This window comes from Anabrus simplex, chromosome 3, assembly GCF_040414725.1.
Source record: "Anabrus simplex isolate iqAnaSimp1 chromosome 3, ASM4041472v1, whole genome shotgun sequence".
Classification (NCBI taxonomy): Eukaryota; Metazoa; Arthropoda; class Insecta; order Orthoptera; family Tettigoniidae; genus Anabrus; species Anabrus simplex.
Genome location: NC_090267.1, coordinates 284,531,450 through 284,555,411, shown reverse-complemented (window position 1 = coordinate 284,555,411; position 23,962 = coordinate 284,531,450). Strand labels below are relative to the sequence as shown.

The 23,962-nt window shown below is 35.9% G+C and overlaps 1 protein-coding gene across 3 annotated transcripts in view; it reads left to right on the top strand.

Moving 5' to 3' along the window:
- Nucleotides 1–23,962, top strand: part of KFase (kynurenine formamidase) — a 238,476-nt gene that overhangs the window by 150,494 nt on the left and 64,020 nt on the right. For all 3 annotated transcript variants that reach the window (XM_068226675.1, XM_068226674.1, XM_067143075.2), the window contains one exon: nucleotides 381–459. In XM_068226675.1, coding sequence (XP_068082776.1) covers nucleotides 381–459 — 79 coding nt within the window. The remainder of the gene's footprint in view (nucleotides 1–380; nucleotides 460–23,962) is intronic.

The window sequence follows — 23,962 nt, the reverse complement described above, 5'->3', positions numbered from 1 at the left end:
TTAATATAAACTCATAAAACAGAGTAGATATATGCACAGGAACTGAGATTAGAGATTGTAATAAGAAAACGAACAAAGTCAAAAGAAGTCACGCTAGTGGTCGCATGGATCACAGTTCTGATCCACAAAAATAAATTGCTTTATAACGCAACAGCCATCAGTCAAGGTTAGCTGACTACTGCATGTCAGAGAGAGGACGGGGTGTGAGGAAGGTACACAGATGCTCAAGGTCAACAGTCATACCAACAAACAGGAGCAAAAAACAGAGCGGCTGAATCACTATTGTGATCCACGTGACCACTGGAGTGTTAAGATTATGGAAGGCTCATTTGACTATTCATATTTAATTAGAATGTGTTTTGTTTTTTTAATCTTTCCAGTTAGACTTGGTGACATTGTTGAAGAAATGAATGCTGCTGGAAAATATATCTTAGATTTGGCCCAGAAACTTCAATCCAGGTAAAGTAACTGTCTACCTAGATTTTGACTGATGGTCTGAAGACAGACGTTCTTTGAACTTCTCTTTAGACTACAATTAGTGAAAACATGCTGCTAATGGAAACCAAGTACCGGTACTCTATTAAGTGCTCTAAATATCCAATGATTCATGATGGAACATTGGTCTTCTTCCTAGTATCCCTGAGATTCCATCTCCCTGACTGAAGCCACAGAAACACCAAATGATCAACATGGCTATTGAGATTCTGATTTTCAGACGTGAGCTGGATGCTCAGACAGATGTTCTCTGCATTCCTCCTTAAATTTGTTGGGATTCCAACTCATAAACATGGCTCTAAGAGCTTGATTCTCACTTCGAGATACCTGATGTTCCTAATGACTTCATTAGGATTATTGGAATCCCTATATCTTGACCTCAATGTCCACAGTAAGATGTCCTATATTTTTAAACTTGATACCTGGATTGTGATGACAGGCAGTTCCCTCAGTTTGTTGAGCTGGACACTCAAAGTAAGATGCCAGCCAATCCTCCTAAATTTATTGAGATTATGACTTGGAGTAAGTTCAAATCAATAATTGTGAGTGTGATTCATTTATTTCTCGCCTCAACATGAGTGGAAAGATATGTGCTGTTGCCATTGAAGCTTTCACGGCCTGTACTTATAGACATGATATAGGCTTTTGGGCTTATGCCGTGTCAAAGAAATAAGGTGAAATTCTTTACGTTTCACAGAGAACTGTGCTCTGTGTCATCAGAAGAAAATCTTGACTGTCCACAAGAAAGGCTTCTTAAACAATGAGCTTTTGAATTTAGACGTTATAATAGAAGTGAAAATAGTACATTCATTCATCACCAGGTGACTCCCTGGATGCGGTACAGCGCTGGCATTCAAAGCGGAAGCTGACAGAACCATTAGGATCAGTCTAAATGGGTCACATAACATGTGTACGTAAGATAAGACATAGACCGGTGTGTGACATTGACACAAGCCTGGAATGAAACATCTGGTGATGAGGAACGTACGAATTTGGAAAACGCCGAGACAAAATAACAATAGAGAAGGGACAAGGAAGGGAACTACCTACGTAAATCCGTAATGGCTGGCAACCAGGTATTACTTAATTGATAGCCAGTGTTCCTGTTGAAATTGTTAGGATTTCTACGTATTTCCACAGCTTCCTATATAATCCTGGACCTGTAGTGTCTAGTGTGGGTAAGAGCTCGAGCATTTTGGAACATGACATCATGACTCGACGATAGAGCATGCTCAGCTATTGCTGATTTATCTGGCTGGTTGAGATGAATATTACGTTCATGTTCCTTGATACGGGTACCAATGGACCGTCATGTTTGGCCAATGTGTACCTTACCGCAAATACAGGGAATTTCGTATACCCCAGAATGTAAAAGTGGGGACAATTTTACCTTGGTTTTACCCAGACTGTGAGCAGTTTTAGTGGTGGTGCCAAACACGGTTTTTATATTGTGTTTGTGGAGGACCTTGGCAATTCGATCTGTGGTGTTGGGAATGTAAGGCAAGTAGGCAGTTCCCTTCACTTCTTCCTTCTGTGAGATTTTCCCGGTCGTTTCTCTGGGATGCAGAGCTCTATGAATCTGAAAATCGCTGTAACCATTCAACCGTTCAAGGGTAATGGTGAGATCGCTAGGGCATTGGTGAGAAGCATTCTAGCTATTCCGCTAAAGAATCTGAAGATGGAAATCTAGAATGGACTACAAAAATTGGAGGAAGCTTTCGATGCCCCAGAAGAGAGCTAGGGAAAATCTAAAACAGGAACAAACAACCGTAGAGATAAATATGAATTGCCTACAACACCGTTAGTGATGAACGGGGAGGAGAAAGATGAGGAGAAATGGATGGAAAATGATTATGTTTTATAGCGTTTACGTGTTCATTATACCGGATGAACTGGCCTCGCAATTATTGCATTTCATTCGGTATACTTTGAGTGGTTGTACTTATTGTCTTTGTTAATTGTTAATTGACATTGTTAAAAGTGAAAATCACATAGTCTTTCTTTGATTTGTTTTCTTTAATTCATTTTGATTTTGACTGATGTTTTATTTTTTGGATGACTTTGTTGATCAGAACTTTGTTGTATCCATTTTGTTTAGCTATTTCATGGATTAAGTTTAGTTCCTTTTTCAGGTCTTAGTGGGATAAATTTAATTGAAGACTCTGTATATCATGCTATAGTAGGCTGGTATTTTATGGACGTTGTGATGAGCGGAATCTTGTTTTATTTTATTTGCTGTTTGTGTAGGTTTTCTGTATATTTTATACGTTAGGTAATCTTCATGCCTGGTGACAGATATGTCTAGATAATTTAAAGTATGGTCTTTTTCAGTCTCCATTGTGAATTTTGTATGAGGGTCCAGTTTGTTTATCTGTTCTAGTATGTTATTCTCATCTGTGAATCTTCCATCTAATAAAACAAAAATGTCGTCCACAAACCTACATCAAAAGAGAATATTCTCAATTTTACTAATCTTTGAGTGTTCTAGATGGTCTATATAAATTTCAGTTAATATCCCTGAGGCCACTGACCCCATAGGGAGGCCACGTTGTTTGTAGATAGTATCATGAAATCTGAAATAATTGTTATTGGGAGCAAATTCTAGCAGATTTACAAATTCTTCTATTTCTAAAATGCTTAAGTCACTATAATTTTTAGATTGATTTCTATTAGTTTTATTGTTTTTTGTATGGGTATATTGGGGTATATATTAATAATATCGTATGTTACTAAAATGTGGTGTTGCTCAATTTTCAATTCTTTTGTGACTTTGCAAAATTCTATTGAGTTCCGAATTGCCTTTTTAGCTAAAACTATGTAGTGATTCTTAAGGAATGTTTGAATGAAGTGTGATATTTTGTATGTTGGACTTGATCTAAAATTTATTATGGGCCTCATAGGGACATTTTCCTTGTGAATTGTAGGATGTGATTTGGCTGTTGGAAGTCTGGGATTCATTATGGTTAAATTTGAGATTTCTTATTCATTTAGAAGGAAATGGGTATTTTTAAGTAATGTTTTTAGATTGTTCTGGATTTTGGTGGTTGGATCTTTTTGTTTTATTTGAAATGTATTGTCAAGGAAGCATTGTTTGATTTTAGTTATGCACTCATTTTTGTCAATAATGGTGGTAATATTACCTCTACCTGCCTTTGTTATTGTTCATAGTTTTGTCTTTAAGTTTCTTAAGTTGTATGCCGTCAATGGCATTTTTGTAGTTGTTGTTGTTGTTATTGTTGAGTTTGTTAATGTATTGTGGTAATCTTTTTTTTTTTTGACTTCGTATCTGATTTTGTTATGTAGATTGGATGGCATTTTGTTTAGAGCATTTTCGGTTTCTGCAATAATGGTGCTGACATTGTGGAAAATTGAGGTGTTTTCCCAGTTGTGTTTTGGCCCCTTGCTCAATATATTGGTTTCTGTTTCATTTAAAGTTTTTTAAGGGCGGGTGGAATATGTGCTTACTGTCTTAATTTCGTTTATTAGGGGGATTTCTGTTGGGGACTCTTTCTTGTTTATATTGGGTTTGAAATGTATCAGCGCGTTTAACTTTTTGTTTAATGTGTTCTGTTTATGGATTTCTAAATTTATTAGTCTCTCTTGAGTAAGTTGTTGAAAATTGTCCCAATAGTTTTAGGGGAAAGTCATGGGATGCTTTAAGATGTGATTCGTAGAGTTTTGTATTGAGAAATTGTTTCTTCCTATGAAGGAATTTTATCTTGTCTCTTAACCATATTTTACTTGTCTTTATCTGTGTGTTATGTGTTTGAGTGGTGTTCCTGTGTCTATTATTATATCTTTTGAGAAAATTTGGTGTTAGATCATTCAATAGGCATTCTCTTAGAAAAGCAATGTTTTTGATTATATTTGTTATTTTAATCCTTAGGTTCTGATAACTGTAAGCAGTGTGTTTTGCCTGGTTGGCTGTAATATCATAATCTATTAACTTCATTCTCTATATTGATAATACCAATGATCACAAGTATAAAGACTGGAAATTAATTGAACAAACATACTCACTAGGATAGGATCACCAACTTATACAAATAGTTACCCACTTAATCGAGGGAAAGAATCAAGAAGATTCATCTTACACTTACTAACAGATCAAAATAATACCAACTGAAACAGCCAGGAACCTTGAAAATAATTCATGATAAAAGGTAGCAAAAATTCGGGCAATGGTAGAGTCGACGGACATGTTAGGAGACTCCTATAGTTTACAAGATTGTAGGGTTCACGATCAGTAGGTCATCCATAACAGCCACATCAAAGGTACCACACAAGAAACAACGCCCAGTTAGAAGGAAACTAACCCATGAACCATTCACCTTAAACACCATGAGAAACACAGGGCACACATGGTCCAAAGAAGAATCCCAGGAGGGATAGGCCAAAAAGGTATAGATTGTAGATAATGAAGCCGCTCTATAGGAAACGCTCAGTAAAAGATGGAGGAAGGAAGGAAGGAACACAATCTAAAGATCCCATTATTCATCAGTAGGGTGGCGATGGTACCAACTGGGTGATCTTAGGTGATCCCATACTCACCTAGAAAAACCACAGAATGGTAAGATAATACTTTATTAATGGTAATACCATTTTACATAACAGTAGAGAAGAATAAACAAAACAAAACACACTAAAAAGAAAGTTCAATGGAGTATAAGTAGAAAAATATGTACAGATATATACACAGGTTATATTACAAGTAATCACAGGAAAGTAATAGTCAATTCTGGAGATTATGTACGTGATTTCTCAATTTTGACAATGAGCAGTTAAATACATCAATAACCACTTTGTTTAGAGATCTTGACATTCGTTCAATTGGCCCATTGAATGCGTAGTTAGTTCTATGCCAATTTGTAGACAATGTATTCTTGAACCTTGTGCGTCTGTCTGGTACATGTACGTTAATTTTTGCAAGGAGTTGTGGACAATTCACCAAGGAATGAAGCAATTTAAAAATTAAGAGTGTATCCAATAATTCACGGCGTTGTGACAGGCTATGCAGATTTAAGGACTGTTGTAAGGATGTATGATCAACATTATCATATGAGAATTCTGCTCTAAATGAATATAAATGAAGGAATCTATGTTGTAGTGAATCTAATCTATGGATAGAGGTCTGATGAGAAGGGTTCCAAACAGGTGTACAGTATTCTAGTATAGCGCATACCATAGACACATACAGCAATCGATAGGTAGCTAAGTTTGAAAGTTCTCTAGAATATCTAGTAATGCAACCCAATCTTTGAAATGCTTTCTTACAAATATTTTCAATATGTTCATTAAACGATAGGTTATAACCGAATAAAACACCAAGCTCATTAACTTGTGAAACAGGAGTGAGAATGTTGTTATTACTGAATTTGTACTGAAATGATATTTTCTTCTTGTTTTTAAAAAACGATATTATTTTACATTTCTCATGATTAAGTTTCAACCCATTTTGAATACAGTACTTTTCCAGATGATGTAAATCTTCTTGAAGTTTTAAACAATCAAGTGGATAATTAATTTGCATAAAAATTTTTGCATCGTCAGCAAACAAAAGCAATTCAGAATTCTTAAGTATATTTTTAGTGTCATTTATGTAGAGAGTAAAAAGTAAGGGCGCAAGTTGAGACCCTTGAGGAACTCCACTGGTAACAATAATAGGCACAGAAAAATGATTCCTTATTTTAACAATCTGCAGGCGATTTTTAAGGTACGATTCAAACCATGAGAGGAGAGGCCCATTAATTACGTAGTCTGTTAGTTTTTGCAGGAAGATATCGTGGTCGACAGTGTCAAAAGCTTTTGAGAAGTCTGTATAAATGCAGTCCACTTGGGAGTGGTTCTCTATTGCATCCAAGAGGAACTGATAGAATAAAAGAAGATTGCTACAGGTTGACCGTCCTGAAAAGAATCCATGTTGCTCATCAATGATGATGTTTTTGAAGAGAGGTGTGATTTTGTCAAGAATTATTGAGTCAAAAATTTTGGAAATACGAGAAGAGATTATAACTGGTCTATATTGCTTCATGTCAGTTTTATCACCATTTTTGAAAACTGGACTAACAAATCCTTTCTTTCATTCCACTGGAAAAAAGCCTTGGTTTAATGAAAAGTTGAACAGATAAAAGAGTGCTTCACATAAAATAAATGAGCAGTACTTGAGCAGGTAAGTTGAAGCACCATCAGGTCCTACAGTTTTCTTTAATTCCAGAGATATCAGTTTGTTGTAAATTTCTGCCTTACTAATGTTTATAACTGATAGATTGACAGAGAAAGGATAATCATATGACATACTACTACTATTCTGATAAGAAGAATAAACAGATGAAAAGTGGTTAGCAAAAAGATTGACAAATTTTCTCCAGTATCTGCTGTAACTTCATTAACACCTTGAGTGCCACGTGAGACCAACGTTGATTCACAGAGCTTACTGCCAGTCGGGCCGCGTGAGTCCGCTGTGGACTCACGCGCACTCTCAAATTCTCAGGCCCCGTGGTGCCATACTATCATCACATTTGACATGTAAATGTATGTAAAATGAAAATAGGTGGCCAGCACGTCATGAATCTATTCTTGCCCTGTCAATTTGCGAGTCCGATGTGGCACCACGTAGCCTGTACGTCACTATAATATATTACCAACAATAAATAATGACATTATTTATTGTTTTCTGATCGTGTCATGTGTACAAATAACAAAATATTGTACTGTATAGTGTACTCATTGTTCATTATCTCATATCAGGGTCTAGGCCTATAGACAAATTGAAAACATAGGACAAAAGAATTACATGAACTTTCTAGAAAAAATATTTGTAACTTTGTCTCATTCGCAATCACATCACAAAATTGGTACACATTTTGCATATGAATTTAAAGTATAACAAATGAGACTTTCTGAAGAAATATTATTCAAACTGTGTTTTACAATCACAAACACACTACAAATCTGTGTACTTTGAAGAAACAGTCCAAACAGAAGAAATTTTCACAGGTTGGTCATTTGAACTTAGACTGTAGAGTCTTCCTCATGGCATATGGCCTTCCTGATTCCTGATGGATCTCTTCATAACAATTACTGCATCTCCGTCTTCCCTGCCGGCCTACATCCTCCAGTCGGTGGGGTAATACCTGTTTCTTTGGTACTTGTGAGGGAATGTGAAAATTTTTGATACTGGTACCTGTTAACTGTTCAACAATGTCCTCTTTGAACTGGGTAACAGATATGCTCTCATTCCCAAGTTGATTGGAAATATAGATGGCATTTACTATACTTGTGCCGATCAATAACTCTATAGCTATTTTTTGTACCATTTTACTCCGTATCGGGAAAGTACTATAGCTCTTTTATGATCTGATAAATCAATGTACGGTTTGTATTTGTTACTCTATAACACTCCGTGGTTTTTGCTCTTCACGATCCCTCCTCTGAATAGTGACCATCTCACCAGTGTGTTTAGTTGTCAAAATTAAGACGTCTCTTTTATCGTGCCATTTCTGAACAACCACATCAGTGTTACTTTCCCGGGCTCTTGTCTTTCCTCTTGCTAACTTCCTTTTAGTAACATCGGTTGGATTATACTTCCGATTAGATTTCAGAGTTCGAAAGATAAGAGTTTAATTCTTTAGTAGTTGATGAGCTAAAGAGACAGACGTATACCAGTGTGTCAGGAAGGTGAGAACTGTGCTAGGATACGTGGTGACACATTGGTCTCACGCGGCCTATACAGCTGGAAGGTAGTGTCAGTGGCTGCGTGAGACCAATGTGTCACCACAATTTCAAAACAATGTTAAGACTACAATTTTGGCCCAAGGTGACTAAAAGGTACATTTCTGTCATAAGGTGCACCATTTTATACTCTATAGTAAAAAAAGAAAGAATGGCCTGGATGGAAATTTCTTTTACTGCATACGTGGCACTTAAGGTGTTAAGATGCATTGTTGTAGGAATATTATCACATGACCTTTTAGACCTGAGGTATTGCCAGAATTTCTGTGGATTGGAAGTAATACTTCATTTACAGTTGGAGACATACATTGTATAGCAAGATTTAGATTCAGACTTGCATTCATTTCTTAATTTCGAGAAATGCTGATAATCACTATTGAGACCTGATATTTTGTATTGCTTGTGTGCTTTCTTCTTTCAATAATCAGGGACTTCAATTTATGATTAAACCACTTTGGGAATTTGGGAGTCTTAAAATTCCGTATAGGGATGTAAAGTTCCATGCCATAATGTAGTACTGAATAGAAGATTTCTACTGCTTTATCAATTGATACATTTTGACACATTTCCTTCCAGCTGAACTGTGACAGATAATAATTTAGTCCATTATAGTCACCATTTAAAAAGTCAAAATAAAAACTATCAGCAATTAAGGGATTGTATAGCTCATTTATAGGTAAAGAAATCTCTAATGCTGGGTGGTGTCTATCAAGGGGGACAATGCTTTCATTATTAGATTTTACTCAATGGAACTGGAGTTACTGAAAACCAAATCAAGAAAGTGATTCAGAAAATTTGGGATAGCATTAAACTGATTTAAACAGTAAGAAAAAGTGTCTATAACTAAACTGGACTGCATAGTGTGGTTACCTACTGACATAAGGCCAGAAGATGTTTCTTCATTTACTATCCAATTAAGATGTAGTCACCAACAATGAGCAATAAATAAATGGTTGTCAGGATTTGACATAATTTTTTCAACAGCACTGCAATGTTCGAAATATTTTTGGACAGGAGACTTGGGTGGAATGTATACAGCACCAATGATAAATTTTGTGGTGTTATAAGTCAGGGAGACGAACAATGTTCAACTGTGTTAATGCACGGTGTCAGAGTAGGTTTAAACCTCTTGTTAATACAGATTATTACCCCCCCCCCCCCCCATGAGATGCCTTCATAATCATTAAAGAAGACCTATCACATCTGAAAATTGAATACATTTCGAGTCCGAGTTCCACATCACTAATTTCATCATTTGTTTGTTTGTTTCAGTTAATACCATGAAGTCATAGTCAGCTAAACATGAAGAAATTTTAAGTTCAGTTAGTTTGTTTCGAAGTTCATTTACACTTTGATAGTGTCCTCTAAAGTGTTCAACTAACCTTTTTATTGATGTCTTTGGTGCTTTCTTAGTATAGTGTATCTGATCTCTATGAAATGATTCCCTACCTACATTTTGTATTGTATTCCTGATATAAGTTATACGTTCTCTAAATCATTTTCTGTATCATTTTTGCCATTAGGATTAGCATCCCCCCTCATTTTCTTAATTAGTTTCCCGAGAACATTCTACTAGATATTCTATTAAGAAGTTTACCAAACTTAGAGGTTCCTTTTCTGTTAAGGTGTAGCCCATCTTTTCTAAAATCACTACCTCTAAGCCAACTATTACCATCGACAAAAAGGACATTTCCATTTCAGCATAACCAGTCAAGAGTGGAGTTTACAGCACCTATATAGCGATAATCAACATCATGCCGATATAAAACGCCACTGAGACAAAGCTTTGCCGCTGGAAACCTCCTTTTTATTGCAGTAATAAGCCTATCAGTTTCAGCCATTATGTCACTAGGTGTTGAGAAATTGTGAAGGTCATTTGTGCCAATATGAACTATCAGGGCTTCAGGATTATCTTTAATACTGTCACTGTTTACAGGTTCAGCAAGTTGACACACTCATATGCCTGGATAGCAGTACGCAATTCCCTCTTCAACTTCGGGTCCAACATTTCTTATCATCGAGTCCCCCACTATTACTGTACGGGCTTGTTTATGTACCGGTTGCCAACGGGATTTTTTTTTTTGGTCTTTTCGACACTGCAGTGAGTCGTGTTCTATGATTGCCTCATGATCATTACATTCTAACGCTTGAAAACTGTTTTGTGTCACTATATTACTATTTACAGAATCTTTAAATGCAACATGTTTCCGGTTAGGCCTAACATTCTTCGACTTAACCTCTTTAAAATCATTTTCGTATTGTCTCGGCATTTCAACATTATTTTGTTTAAAGTTCTTCAATTCCAGCAGAGCATTTTCTAGATCCGTTGATAACATTTTAATTATTTCATCTTTGGATGAGTGTTCACGTTCCAGATCTCTTATTCTAAACCTCAAATGCGAGGAGTCCAAAGTGAGGTTATCGGAAACGAGATCGTCTACCGGATCCGACACTTCGCTACCAAACGTATTCTTAAATACGCACTCATAAGAAGCATTAAGACTATTAAGACTAGCATTACTTGCGTGAATAGATCCATACACATATTATTACTAATATTATATATTATATATATTATTACTAAACATATCACCAATCGGAGAAAAAACTAAATCACTGTTTACCACCATGTTGGTGATTAGTACACAGATGACTAGTACACAGTATCACCTGATACAAGGGATCCACTAGGCAAAATGCCATAGGCTGGCAGAGTACTTAAAATGAACATAGGATTACAACATATAAAATGATGACGTCAGACCAGAGACCAAGCGGGGAAGTATAAGTTGAAGAGCCCAGAGCCCACTAAGAATCGAGAAATATTTCCAACGAGGAAGGTTACTCAACCAGAGTTGTAGACCGAACTAACCAATGGCCAAATCTACTGCAACACCGAGGTAAATTAAAGGACAAATCATATCCCTACCAAAGTGTCCTGACAACCTAACACCTGATGCAAAAACGTTATACCCAAAATGACTAGCCAAATACACAAGTCAGCTCATAAGAGGTTAAAGGATACCCATCCTCAACACGTGCTTACCATTTAGTATTAAAAACTTCATTTTTTGTCCGTATTGACTCAAGATTTTACAATGCTTAGTAAAGCTAAAGGTTCCACCTATTCAATACGTTATCGTAATGGTCTATTTAGAACATCACAATATTTATTTATCATAAAATTCATCTTTGGGACCGGTTTCGGCAATCCACTATGCCATCATCAGCCATTGAGTTTTTTATAGCAAGGAACATTCAAAAATTTAAAAATATGCAATAGCAAGTCCTATTCTTACATGAAAAACATTAAAAATATAGCTAAATAGCATAGGCCCATTGTACTATACAAATAACATGTCTTTTTTGAAAATACAATATTATTTAGTGCATCTAAAATTATTTTATATATAATTGGCAAAGTCTATGATTTGGTATACCTTATGTACAATAGAATCATGTAAAATTGATAAAAGAATCTACTTTTTGCCATTTAACCAGTTTTTAAAACAACAAGTCCTATTTTACATGGAAAATATTAAAACTTGGCTAGTTAGTATTAACCCTTTTTTTATGTTATACAAGTAACATGTTTTGTGTAACAGCGTGCAGAGAGAGTGAGGAACATTCAACCTGAGGTCCGTACTGGTTCGAGATTAACACTATTTACGGCCCATTTCCATCTGGCACATAAAATAATATTCAAGATCTTAACCATAGTTTCGGCCTCAGCCACACAGTTATTTACATTGGAAAATACTAGAAGCAAGGTTCAAATACTCAAACAAGAAAAAAACACATCAGGACTTACATAGTCAAACAGACTGTTGTTTCAATAAGTTTTAAGGAAGAAGAACCTGTATTTATTATCTAAAACAGTATAAGTCGCATATTATGAGGAACTAAGAAACTGTGTTAAAAATGACAGAGGTTTTTATAGAAACATCAAATTTCCTGTGTATCAACTATATCAAACCATAGTCTTTTTAAGCACCTAAAAAACAATTCTAGACGCACCAAAAGATACTATATTTTTTAACAAAACATGTTACTTGTATAACATAAAAAAAGGGTTAATACTAACTAGCCAAGTTTTAATATTTTCCATGTAAAATAGGACTTGTTGTTTTAAAAACTGGTTAAATGGCAAAAAGTAGATTCTTTTATCAATTTTACATGATTCTATTGTACATAAGGTATACCAAATCATAGACTTTGCCAATTATATATAAAATAATTTTAGATGCACTAAATAATATTGTATTTTCAAAAAAGACATGTTATTTATATAGTACAATGGGCCTATGCTATTTAGCTATATTTTTAATGTTTTTCATGTAAGAATAGGACTTGCTATTGCATATTTTTAAATTTTTGAATGTTCCTTGCTATAAAAAACTCAATGGCTGATGATGGCATAGTGGATTGCCGAAACCGGTCCCAAAGATGTATTTTATGATAAGTTAAATAAATATTGTGATGTTCTAAATAGACCATTACGATAACGTATTGAATAGGTGGAACCTTTAGCTTTACTAAGCATTGTAAAAACGTGCTTACCAGCCATTACACAATCTCAAAGCAATACCAACTAGAAATTACCCATGGAAACAAAGCACAACCGAGGACTAGAACCTTACCATATAGGCTCACAGGAGTTACACCCCACAGGTAAGAAGTCCCACATTGCAGCACCCAGCAGCACTAATAGCAATTAGTAGATAAGGTAAATTACACTTCATCACTAACAATCCACAACTCAAAGGATGAAAACCAACCACTAAGATATTACCAAGTTACAAGACAGGAGATTCGACCACAATGCTCACAGTAGTGCACAAACCAAACACCTTTAGATAAAGAACGGAGGGACAGAATTACTACATAAATTCAAACCGAAAGGTTAGGATAATAAATGCCACACCCAAAACATTTACAAGAAAAACAGGTTAGCGATGGTTCACACACAGAATAAAGCACCAGAAACAGTTGACCAAAATAAGCGAAAAGGAGAGTGTTAGATCACTTAGTCATAGATGAATACCAAACTTCAGTACTCAGAAAATGAAACCCCTTCAAGACGCACAGTCCATGCACTAGGCAAGCAGGCAACCATTTCTGACACCAACCAATTGTATCGCACCATAACCAGTAATCGCACCATACCGAAATGACACCGATTGCAACTCAAATCATTACTAAGCTCCTCACACACCCACAAATATACAATGAAACAATGATAAAATGGTAAACCGTACAAGTAGCAAACACACTCCCACTCACTCCATCACAAACGCATTATAGCCCAGCAATGATTGAACCACTCGATGATAGATGGATCCAGCACAAGTAATTCCATGTAGAACCAAGTAAGATATAATTCCGTTAATTTACATGACAACACCCAACGCATAGAGAAACAATCCAAAGCACAAATTAGAGTCCGATGAGATTAAACACCCAAAGTGGTACTCTAGTTGCACACTACACAAGCACAAGGTTCAAATACACAAGATAATATTTTAAAGAACTAATACCATTACCATAAGACAGGCAAGGTTAAACAGACTTTAGGCTAGAAGAAATCAAACAGTGAGATTATACAGAAGGTGCACTAATGTCAGTGCCACAAACACTTGACATAATAACGTCCAAATTGATTCGCTCACTAACCCGCAGTATGTGTACCAGGTTCAACTCAAGGTACAGATCAGTTACCAAAAGTGCATCCGACCAACAGGGGGTGGGGGTGTTAGTGAAATATTACCAATTAACCAAGTTTAATTTGGGAAACATGAACGCACCTAATCCATTTTGCAACCAGATCGCTCACCAAAACAGAAACCGGAGTTAAGAACTCCAACTCGGTACAAGGGCCTTGATACCTAGGAGCAAGCTTTGCCAAAAATTTGTTCACTACCTTACTGATGGGATTACATTTAACATATACCAGATCACCAACATTCAATTTAGATGACTTTCTACCTTTATCATACTTCCTTTTGACCTTCTCATACGACACAGGTAAATTCTTCTTGGCTTCATTCCAGATCCTTTGAACGTCATTACGCTTTGACAATTCAGGCAGAAGATCTTCGATACACAGAACATTAGACGTGGGGGAGTACGGGGTATAGCTGAACATGAGAGACATAGGTGTCTTACCATGTGATTCATGAATAGCAGAGTTAAAGGCATGGGCCAACCAGTGCAGACAGGAGTCCCATTTGGACTGATTGTCATGATGATATGCAATCAATGCAGACTTTAGGTTCCTATTCAACCTCTCAGCATATGAAGGATTTGGATAGTCAGGGTGGTAGTAACATGGGAGATGCATAACTCAAACAGATACCTTTTGAAAGAATTACTAGTGAAGAAACTAGTGTTGTCAGATACTAGGAACTTGGGAGGACCAAAGGATGCAAAAATGGAATTTAGACAGGTGATGGAAGTACGGAAGTTAGTGGACATGGTGGGAAAATCCAACAAAACCGGGAGAATGCATCTATACAGATAAAGATGTGAGTGTTTACTAGAGAAGACCAAGGGAGGGGCCGTACAAAGTCAATAAACAGCCTTTCCATGGGGCAGGAGGCTTGTGACGAAGACAACAATCCCACACGGTTATTTAAATCAGGTTTACTAATGGCAAAAGATTTACAGGATTTGATCATTTTATGGATGTTACTGTCCATTTTCTTCCAGACAAAGAACTCTCTAATTTTCTGTCTGGTTTTGAAGTTACCCAAATGACCTCCAATGGGAGAGCAGTGATAATATCTGAAGATGACTGGTACCAGAACTTTTGGGACAACGATTTTGAAGTTATGCTCCTTGCAACCCTTACAACAGAGAACGCCCTTAGATAAGGAGAAAGGTTTTACTTCGGTTCCACTATTAGTTGTGTCGGTGATGCTTTTCAATTCTGGTTCAGTTTTTTATGATCCCCAAATTCATGGTACAACAGAGGAAAGTCAGTAAGGAGGCATTAACACCAACGACATTGACTTGCAGTTACAAGTAACTAATCTCATTTTGTTCCGTATTGAAGATACAATAAGTAAAATTATTTCTTGAATAAAATTACTGTGCCCACCTATTCCATATAATTATATTTAATAGTGGTTACAATCTACATGAAATATAAACACTAGTTAGGGACATGTTTCGCCCTAGTTTTGGGCATCTTCAGCCTAATATTAATCTTAAGGTCAAGTATTAACTCTATTAACATTGGAACTTAATACTTTTTTTTTTTTTTTTTTTTTGCTAGCTGCTTTACGTCGCACCGACACAGATAGGTCTTATGGCGACGATGGGATAGGAAAGGCCTAGGAGTTGGAAGGAAGCGGCCGTGGCCTTAATTAAGGTACAGCCCCAGCATTTGCCTGGTGTGAAAATGGGAAACCACGGAAAACCATCTTCAGGGCTGCCGATAGTGGGATTCGAACCTACTATCTCCCGGATGCAAGCTCACAGCCGCGCACCTCTACGTGCACGACCAACTCGCCCGGTGAACTTAATACTAAACTTAAAATAATATCAAATACTAATACAATGGTCTTATGCTTATTACATATTTACATAGTTTACAATATGTCCATTAATTAAATGCTAGAATTTGTGAACAAGGAAGTAATAAAATATTTTATTTTACAATGACTAGAAAAAGTCTGAGACGTCTGGATGAAAGTTACTAAAATATTTTATTTTATAATGACTATAAAATGTCTGAGACGTCTGGATGAAAGTTATGCAAATATGTACGTATTAGCTAGAGGTTGATCACAGCGTGAATTGGAGTATCTCCAACTGTTTGACTAGAGATCAATCACAGCATGAATTGGGGCGTCTCCAACTTATGGATGAATATTAGGTTGAAGGTTTTACAGCTGGTTCATTCAAAGGTGGTTATGGTCATTATCATAAGTATATTGTTGCAAAACCGGAACCGTGGTTAAAGTCGATCGTGTTGGATTTGAATATTCCTTTAGAAAGAAGCATGGTTGGATGATAATGTTTAATAGGTTAAAGCATGTATGTTGGAAACATATTGTTGGAATTGTTCATTGGTGCTCATCTGAATTTTTTTTTTAAATATTGTGTCATTCTTGTCGATTAACATTTCCATTGGTGCATTGTTCAACCCTGGGAGGAATTATGAGATGTCTGTAACCAAATAAGAGAAAAAAGGAATTTAGAATGTGAATGTAGAGTCCAATATAATCATAATTGTAAAGTGAAAGTGTTTACCGAATAAAAGTTGAGGAACTTACTTAACTTGTCGATGTTAACTGGAAACATTTGTTCCGATTGCGTCTGAACGACTAACCTTACTACTCCTAGTGAAGTATTGATGCGGTAACGGAGGGGCGGAGCGTAGAGGGGAAGGGGGAGTGAGTTTCAATTTGTGCATCTGTGTTGTTGCTTGAGAGGCATTACTCGAATTGGAATGGGCGGGCCCAGCATTAGGCATGGCAATTGGAACGCATGCGTGCTGTGATTTAAATAAACTGGTGACTTTATTCCGATTTACGGCCTGGGTTAACATTGCAGTTGCCTCATATAAACGATTTATGTTGTCAGTAACATCGTTAAGATTATTGTTTTTATTATAAGTTTGTTCCAAATAAATGTACAAGTTTTCCGTCTCGTTCAATACCTTCTCCTTACCTAGGCTTCTAACAGTCGTCAAATCTTTCTCAATTGAGGTGAATTTATGGCCTGTTTCACTCATATGCTGGCTCATGGCCGAATATTTGTTATGTTTGGAAGCATTGTAATGTTCCAGATACCTTGGGTGGAAGCTCCTCGCTGTTTGTCCAAAATATGTAAACTCACATTGTGCACATTTTAACCTAAAAACACCAGACCCTGAGTAAATGTTGTTATTATTATTGACTCTATTGTGGTTGAGGAATATGTTCTGGTTATTATTAACTGTCCTGAAGACTATATTGATGTTGTGTTTTTTAAAAACTTTAGTGATCTGATGGATAGCCGGGATGTTATACATAAATGGTTTATCTGGGGTTAGGTTGGAAGATAGCCTAGTTTTGATCTTATTAATTAACCGATTGATTACATTTATTTTAAATCCATTGAACTGAGCTAACTGCCTTATATAATTCAGCTCTATTTCTAAACTTTTTGGCAAAAGAGGAATTTTTAGTGCCCTATATATTAGACTATGATAGGCAGCTAGTTTTTGGGTCTTAGTATGCAAGGATGAATCTTTAATAGTTATGGGTGGATGAGTAGGTTTCCTAAAAATTTGAAATTCAAAAGTGTTATCCAAACATGTAACCGTTAAATCTAAAAAATTTAAAGAATTATTGACCTCATCTTCGTTAGTAAATTTGATGTTAGGATCTATTTTGTTTAGTGAGATTAAAATATCATTACTGTCAGTAATGCCCTTGTTGATGATCACGAAAGTATCATCAACAAATCTTAGCCATAAACAAATGCCCTTTACTTGTGAAATAATTTTAATATGTTCTATAGAGTCCTTGTAAATATCTGCTAGAATGCCAGAAAGAGGGTCTCCGATAGCTAGGCCTTTCTGATAAAAATATTTACACCGAGCTCAATAGCTGCATTTAAAGATAAAAGTTTTTTGTCCCATATTGAAAAGTATCACAGTTAAATTGAAATAATAAATATGGTAGTTCAACCTATTCAATACAAGTAAATAAGAGATGTAGAGATTACATTCTTATTTAATTAAAAGTGGAAATGGTACCGGTTTCGACCCCAGTCTGGGTCATCATCAGCCGATTATAACTCGAAAAACAATGCATAAGTAAGAAAGAAGTTAACAGTCAAGTCCACACAATATCAGTTGAAGAGGCGATATAAAAATGATGGGTGTAGGCACTGTAAAATTTAGACGAAGTGGAATGTAAGTCACTTAAAAGAAGTAATGCGTAATCTTCTGAGCATCAGCACGGCACACCCGATGTTTGGCACTGTCTCACAATGTTTACGAAAAGCAGAGAACAGTTAAATGAGCCAGACTGCATACACCGTCAGGCACAAAGTCACAACACAATCCAAATATGAAGATCTAAAGTCATGAAGAAGCCGAAGACAAGCAGCTCAACTGAAGTAACTTGCAAGCTCCAGAAGATCGGCGCGGTGTTTACAACGTCAAGTGCTGTAGTATCATATGCTGACGGAGATTGAAGGATAGATTAATGATCAAGTATTTGCTCAGTTCACAAAAATGTATCTTATATATATATACTTATAATACGATTCAATATAATTGAATACATAATTATGATCTTGAAAATTTTTAGAACAGTTGACGTGAAAAAACAACTGTGAATGGATAAAATGGTAAAAAGTGCAACACCAGAAACAAATGAAAATGTGTATGCACAGTGCGCTATTTCTTGAATATAAAAAAATTCAGGTCGTGATTGAAGTAGTCAAAGTTGGCGGACGCAAGGCATGAGTTTAAATTTGAAAGTGAGGGCCCAAAATGAAGGTGGCAATGTAGTTTTTTTTTAAGGGGTGAAAAAAAAAGTAGGATATATTAATAAAGAAAGAAGATTAGTGGATAAGAAAAGATTAAAAGGGTTTAAAGTTGAAAGGTGGTGAGAAAGGATAAGATAGGGATGAAGGAAGTGTGGTTTAGGGTGGGTTACTGGACAACACATACATGACTCCAAGCACAATTTCACCAGTATTGAAAAAGACATGAAAATACTTAAAATCATTAACAAAGGCCCCCTTTTAAACACTACTGAAAACTGTTTTATTCACCTTGACCAATACTTCAACCCCAATTTCAACTTAAACGACATTTCTGAAAAACCCAACATCCTATTTGACTTCCTAATTCTTCTTCTCAAAAACGCTAAATTTCAAAACCTGAATTCAATTTTCCATGCCTTACAAAGTACCCACCCACATTTTGTACCTCCAGTAACCCACCCTCCTAACCCACCCTAAACTACCCCTCCTTCATCCCTATCTTATCCTTTCTCACCACCTTTCCACTTTAAACCCTTTTAATCTTTTCTTATCCACTGATCTTCTTTCTTTATTAATTTATCCTATTTTTCTTTTCACCCCTTAAAATAAACTACATTGCCACCTTCATTTTGGGCCCTCACTTTCAAATTTAAACTCATGCCTTGCGTCCGCCAACTTTGACTACTTCAATCACGACCTGAATTTTTTTTTATTCAAGAAATAGCGCACTGTGCATACACATTTTCATTTGTTTCCGGTATTGCGCTTTATACCATTTTATCTATTCACTATTGTTTTTTCACGTCAACTGTTCTAAAAATCTTCAAGATCATAATTACGTATTCAATTACATTGAATCGTATTATAAGTATATATATATATAGGTACATTTTTGTGAAGTAAGCAAATACTTGATCATTAATCTATCCTTCAATCTCCGTCAGCATATGAAACTACAGCACTTGACGTTGTAAACACCGCGCCGATCTTCTGGAGCTTGCAAGTTACATCGGTTGAGCTGCTCGTTCGGCTTCTTTATGACTTTAGATCTTCATATTTGGATTGTGTTGTGACTTTGCACCTGACGGTGTATGCAGTCTGGCTCATTTAACTGTTCTCTGCTTTTCGTGAACATTGTGAGACAGTGCCAAATATCGCGTGTGCCGTGCTGATGCTCGGAAGATTACGCATTACTTCTTTTAAGTGACTTACATTCCACTTCGTTTGAATTTTACAGTGCCTACCCCCGTTATTTTTATATCGCCTCTTCAACTGATATTGTGTGGACTTGACTGTTAACTTCTTTCTTACTTATTGTTTTTCGAGTTATAATTGGCTGATGATGACCCAGACTGGGGTCGAAACCGGTACCATTTCCACTTTTAATTAAATAAGAATGTAATCTCTACATCTCTTATTTACTTGTATTAAATAGGTTGAACTACCATATTTATTATTTCAATTTAACTCGATAGCTGCAGTTGCTTAAGTGTGGCCAGTATCCAGTAATCGGGAGATAGTGTGTTCGAACCCCACTGTCGGCAGCCCTGAAAATGGTTTTCCATGGTTTCCCATTTTTACACCAGGCAAATGCTGGGGCTGTACCTTAATTAAGGCCACGGCCGGTTCCTTCCCATTCCTAGGCCTTTCCCATCCAATCGTCGCCATAAGACCTATCTGTGTCGGTGCGACGTAAAGCAAATAGCAAAAAAAAAGAGATAATATTTACCATTAAAGGAGAAGTAATTACTGTTTAGAACAAAATTCAATATCTTCATGAATTCTTCAATTTCCATTTTACTAAGGCCGCTATGTTTATTACCGGGCGAGTTGGCCGTGCGCGTAGAGGCGCGCGGCTGTGAGCTTGCATCCGGGAGATAGTAGGTTCGAATCCCACTATCGGCAGCCCTGAAAATGATTTTCCGTGGTTTCCCATTTTCACACCAGGCAAATGCTGGGGCTGTACCTTAATTAAGGCCACGGCCGCTTCCTGCCAACTCCTAGGCCTTTCCTATCCCATCGTCGCCATAAGACCTATCTGTGTCGGCGCGACGTAAAGCCCCTAGCTATGTTTATTGATGTTGTCATGGATAATTTTAATGGTTTCCTTAGTAGGAATGCTTGGAAACATGTTTGTGGCATTGAAAGAACATAAAATATGGTTGGGTTGCAGTTCAAATTTCCTCAATTCTTTGCAGAAATTAATTGAATTTCTTAAGGGGGATTTATTGTAGATAATGGTTTTTTTTTTTTAAACCTATGAATGACACTTTATAGGTAGGGCTATTCCTACAATTTATAATGGGACACATAGGATTGTCCTTCTTATGAATCTTCGGCAAAGCTCTGCCGATAGGCATATTGTGGTTCATGTTGAAAAGTCTTTGTTGCTCTTGTTCGTTGAACAGAAAATTAGAATTTTTTATTAAAGTTTTTAAATTTCGCTGAATTCTTATAGTGGGATCTTTGTTAACTATCGTATAACTTGTATCATTAAAACATTCTTTTGTTTTTTGTGTGTAAAAATGTTTGTCTAAGAGGACTGTGAACCTCCTTTATCTGCCTTTGTAACAATAATGTTATTGTCGTTTATTTTTGTTTTTAATTTCTGAAATTGTTCTTTATGATTGAAATCAAAATTAACATTTATCTCTTCAGCCAGTTTAGGTAATTTCTTTTTAACTTCGGATCCAACATTGTTTTGAATCTCTTTTTTTTTTTTGCTAGTTGTTTTACGTCGCACCGACACAGATAGGTCTTACGGTGATGACGGGACAGGAAAGGGCTAGGAGTGGGAAGGAAGCGGCCGTGGCCTTAATTAAGGTACAGCCCCAGCATTTGCCTGGTGTGAAAATGGGAAACCACAGAGAACCATTTTCAGGGCTGCCGACAATGGGGTTCGAACCTACTATCTCCCGAATATTGGATACTGGCTGCACTTAAGCGACTGCAGCTATCGAGCTTGGTGTTTTGAATCTCAATGGGGAGATTCGAAATACTGGTTTCTATCTCTGCGTCTATATTGATGATATCTGTTGTTTTATTTTGGTTAGGCCAATTATATTTTAGGCCCTTATACAATATCCTAATCTCCTCCTCAGAAAACTGGACATTCGTTAAATTTACTACTGTGGATGTGTTATCGTGTGGGGATACTGTTCTTTGTGAAACTTTGTTATGTGTGGGAGATGATATCTTAGACTGTACTAATTGGGAGAGTTTTTTTTTTTTATCAAGTGTTGCTTGCTTCCTTTCTAATACAATATTCAACTTATAGTTTACATGTAGTTGGAAAGAATTCCATTCCAACGGAGACAACTTTTGGGCCAAAAATAAATGGACCTTATATAATTTCAAATTTAAGAGGTTTTTCTTTTTGTACGCTGCTTTAATTTCATTTCTTATCCAAATCTCATTGACGTTGTTCTGAACTCTATTCATATTGGTTATACCTTTCCTCTGCATAATTCTGGGAACAATTTTTGCTCCAGACATTGTTTTAAATATGCTATATCTTTTTTAAATTGCCTATTTTGACCTTAAGATTTAAATACCTGTTTAAACGATAATTTGCCTGGCTGGCTATCAAGTTGCAAGTAACTAATCTCATTTTGTTCTGTATTGAAGATACAATAAGTAAAATTATTTCTTGAATAAAATTACTGTGTCCACCTATTCAATACAATTATATTTAGTAGTGATTACAATCTACATGAAATATAAACACTAATTAGGGACATGTTTCGCCCTAGTTTTTGGCATCTTCAGCCTAATATTAATCTTAAGGTCAAGTCTTAACTCTGTTAACATTGGAACTTAATACTAAACTTAAAATAATATCAAATTCTAATGCAAATACTTATGCTTATTACATATTTGTGTAGTTTACAATATGTCCATTAATTAAATGCTAGAATTTGTGAACAAGGAAGTAATAAAATAGTTTATTTTACAATGACTAGAAAAAGTCTGAGACGTCTGGATGAAAGTTACTAAAATATTTTATTTTATTATGACTAGAAAATGTCTGAGACGTCTGGATGAAAGTTATGCAAATATGTACGTATTAGCTAGAGGTTGATCACAGCGTGAATTGGAGTATCTCCAATGGTTTGACTAGAGATTGATCAAAGCGTGAATTGGGGCTTCTCCTACTTATGGATGAACATTAGGTTGAAGGTTTTATAGCTGGTTCTTTCAAAGGTGGTTATGGTATACTGTTGCAAAACTGGAACCATGCTTAAAGTCGATCGTGTTGGATTTGAATATTCCTTTAGAAAGAAGCATGGTTGGATGGTAATGTTTAATTCCAATTCCAATTCCAGCTAACACCAACAAGTTAAGTAAGTTCCTCCATTATTATGCGGTAAACATTTCACTTTACAATTATGATTATATTGGGCTCTACATTCACATTCTAAATTCCTTTTTTCTCGTATTCAGTTACAGACATCTCATAAATCCTCCCATGGTTGAACAATGCACTGATGGGAATGTTAATCGACAAGAATGACATAATATTTTTAAAAAATTTTTTATCAGATGAGCACCAATGAACAATTCCAACAATATGTTTCCAACATACATGCTTTAACCTATGCATCTTTCTAAAGGAATATTCAAATCCAATACCATTGACTTTAACCACGGTTCCGGTTTTGCAACAATATACTTATGATAATGACCATAACCACCTTTGAACAAACCAGCTGTAAAACCTTCAACCTAATGTTCATCCATAAGTTGGAGAAGCCCCAATTCACGCTTTGATCAGTCTCTAGTCAAACTTTTGGAGATACGCCAATTCACGTTGTGATCAACCTCTAGCCAATACGTATATATTTGCATAACTTTCATCCAGATGTCTCAGACATTCTCTAGTCATTATAAAATAAAATATTTTAGTAACTTTCATCCAGACATCTCAGACTTTTTCTAGTCATTGTAAAATAAAATATTTTATTACTTCCTTGTTCACAAATTCTAGCATTTAATTAATGTACATATTGTAAACTATGTAAATATGTAATAAGCATAAGACCATTGTATTAGTATTTGATATTATTTTAAGTTTAGTATTAAGTTCCAATGTTAATAGAGTTAATACTTGACCTTAAGATTAATATTAGGCTGAAGATGCCCAAAACTAGGGCAAAACATGTCCCTAATTAGTGTTTATATTTCATGTAGATTGTAATCACTATTAAATATATATTGACTGAATAGGTGGACACAGTATTTTATTCAA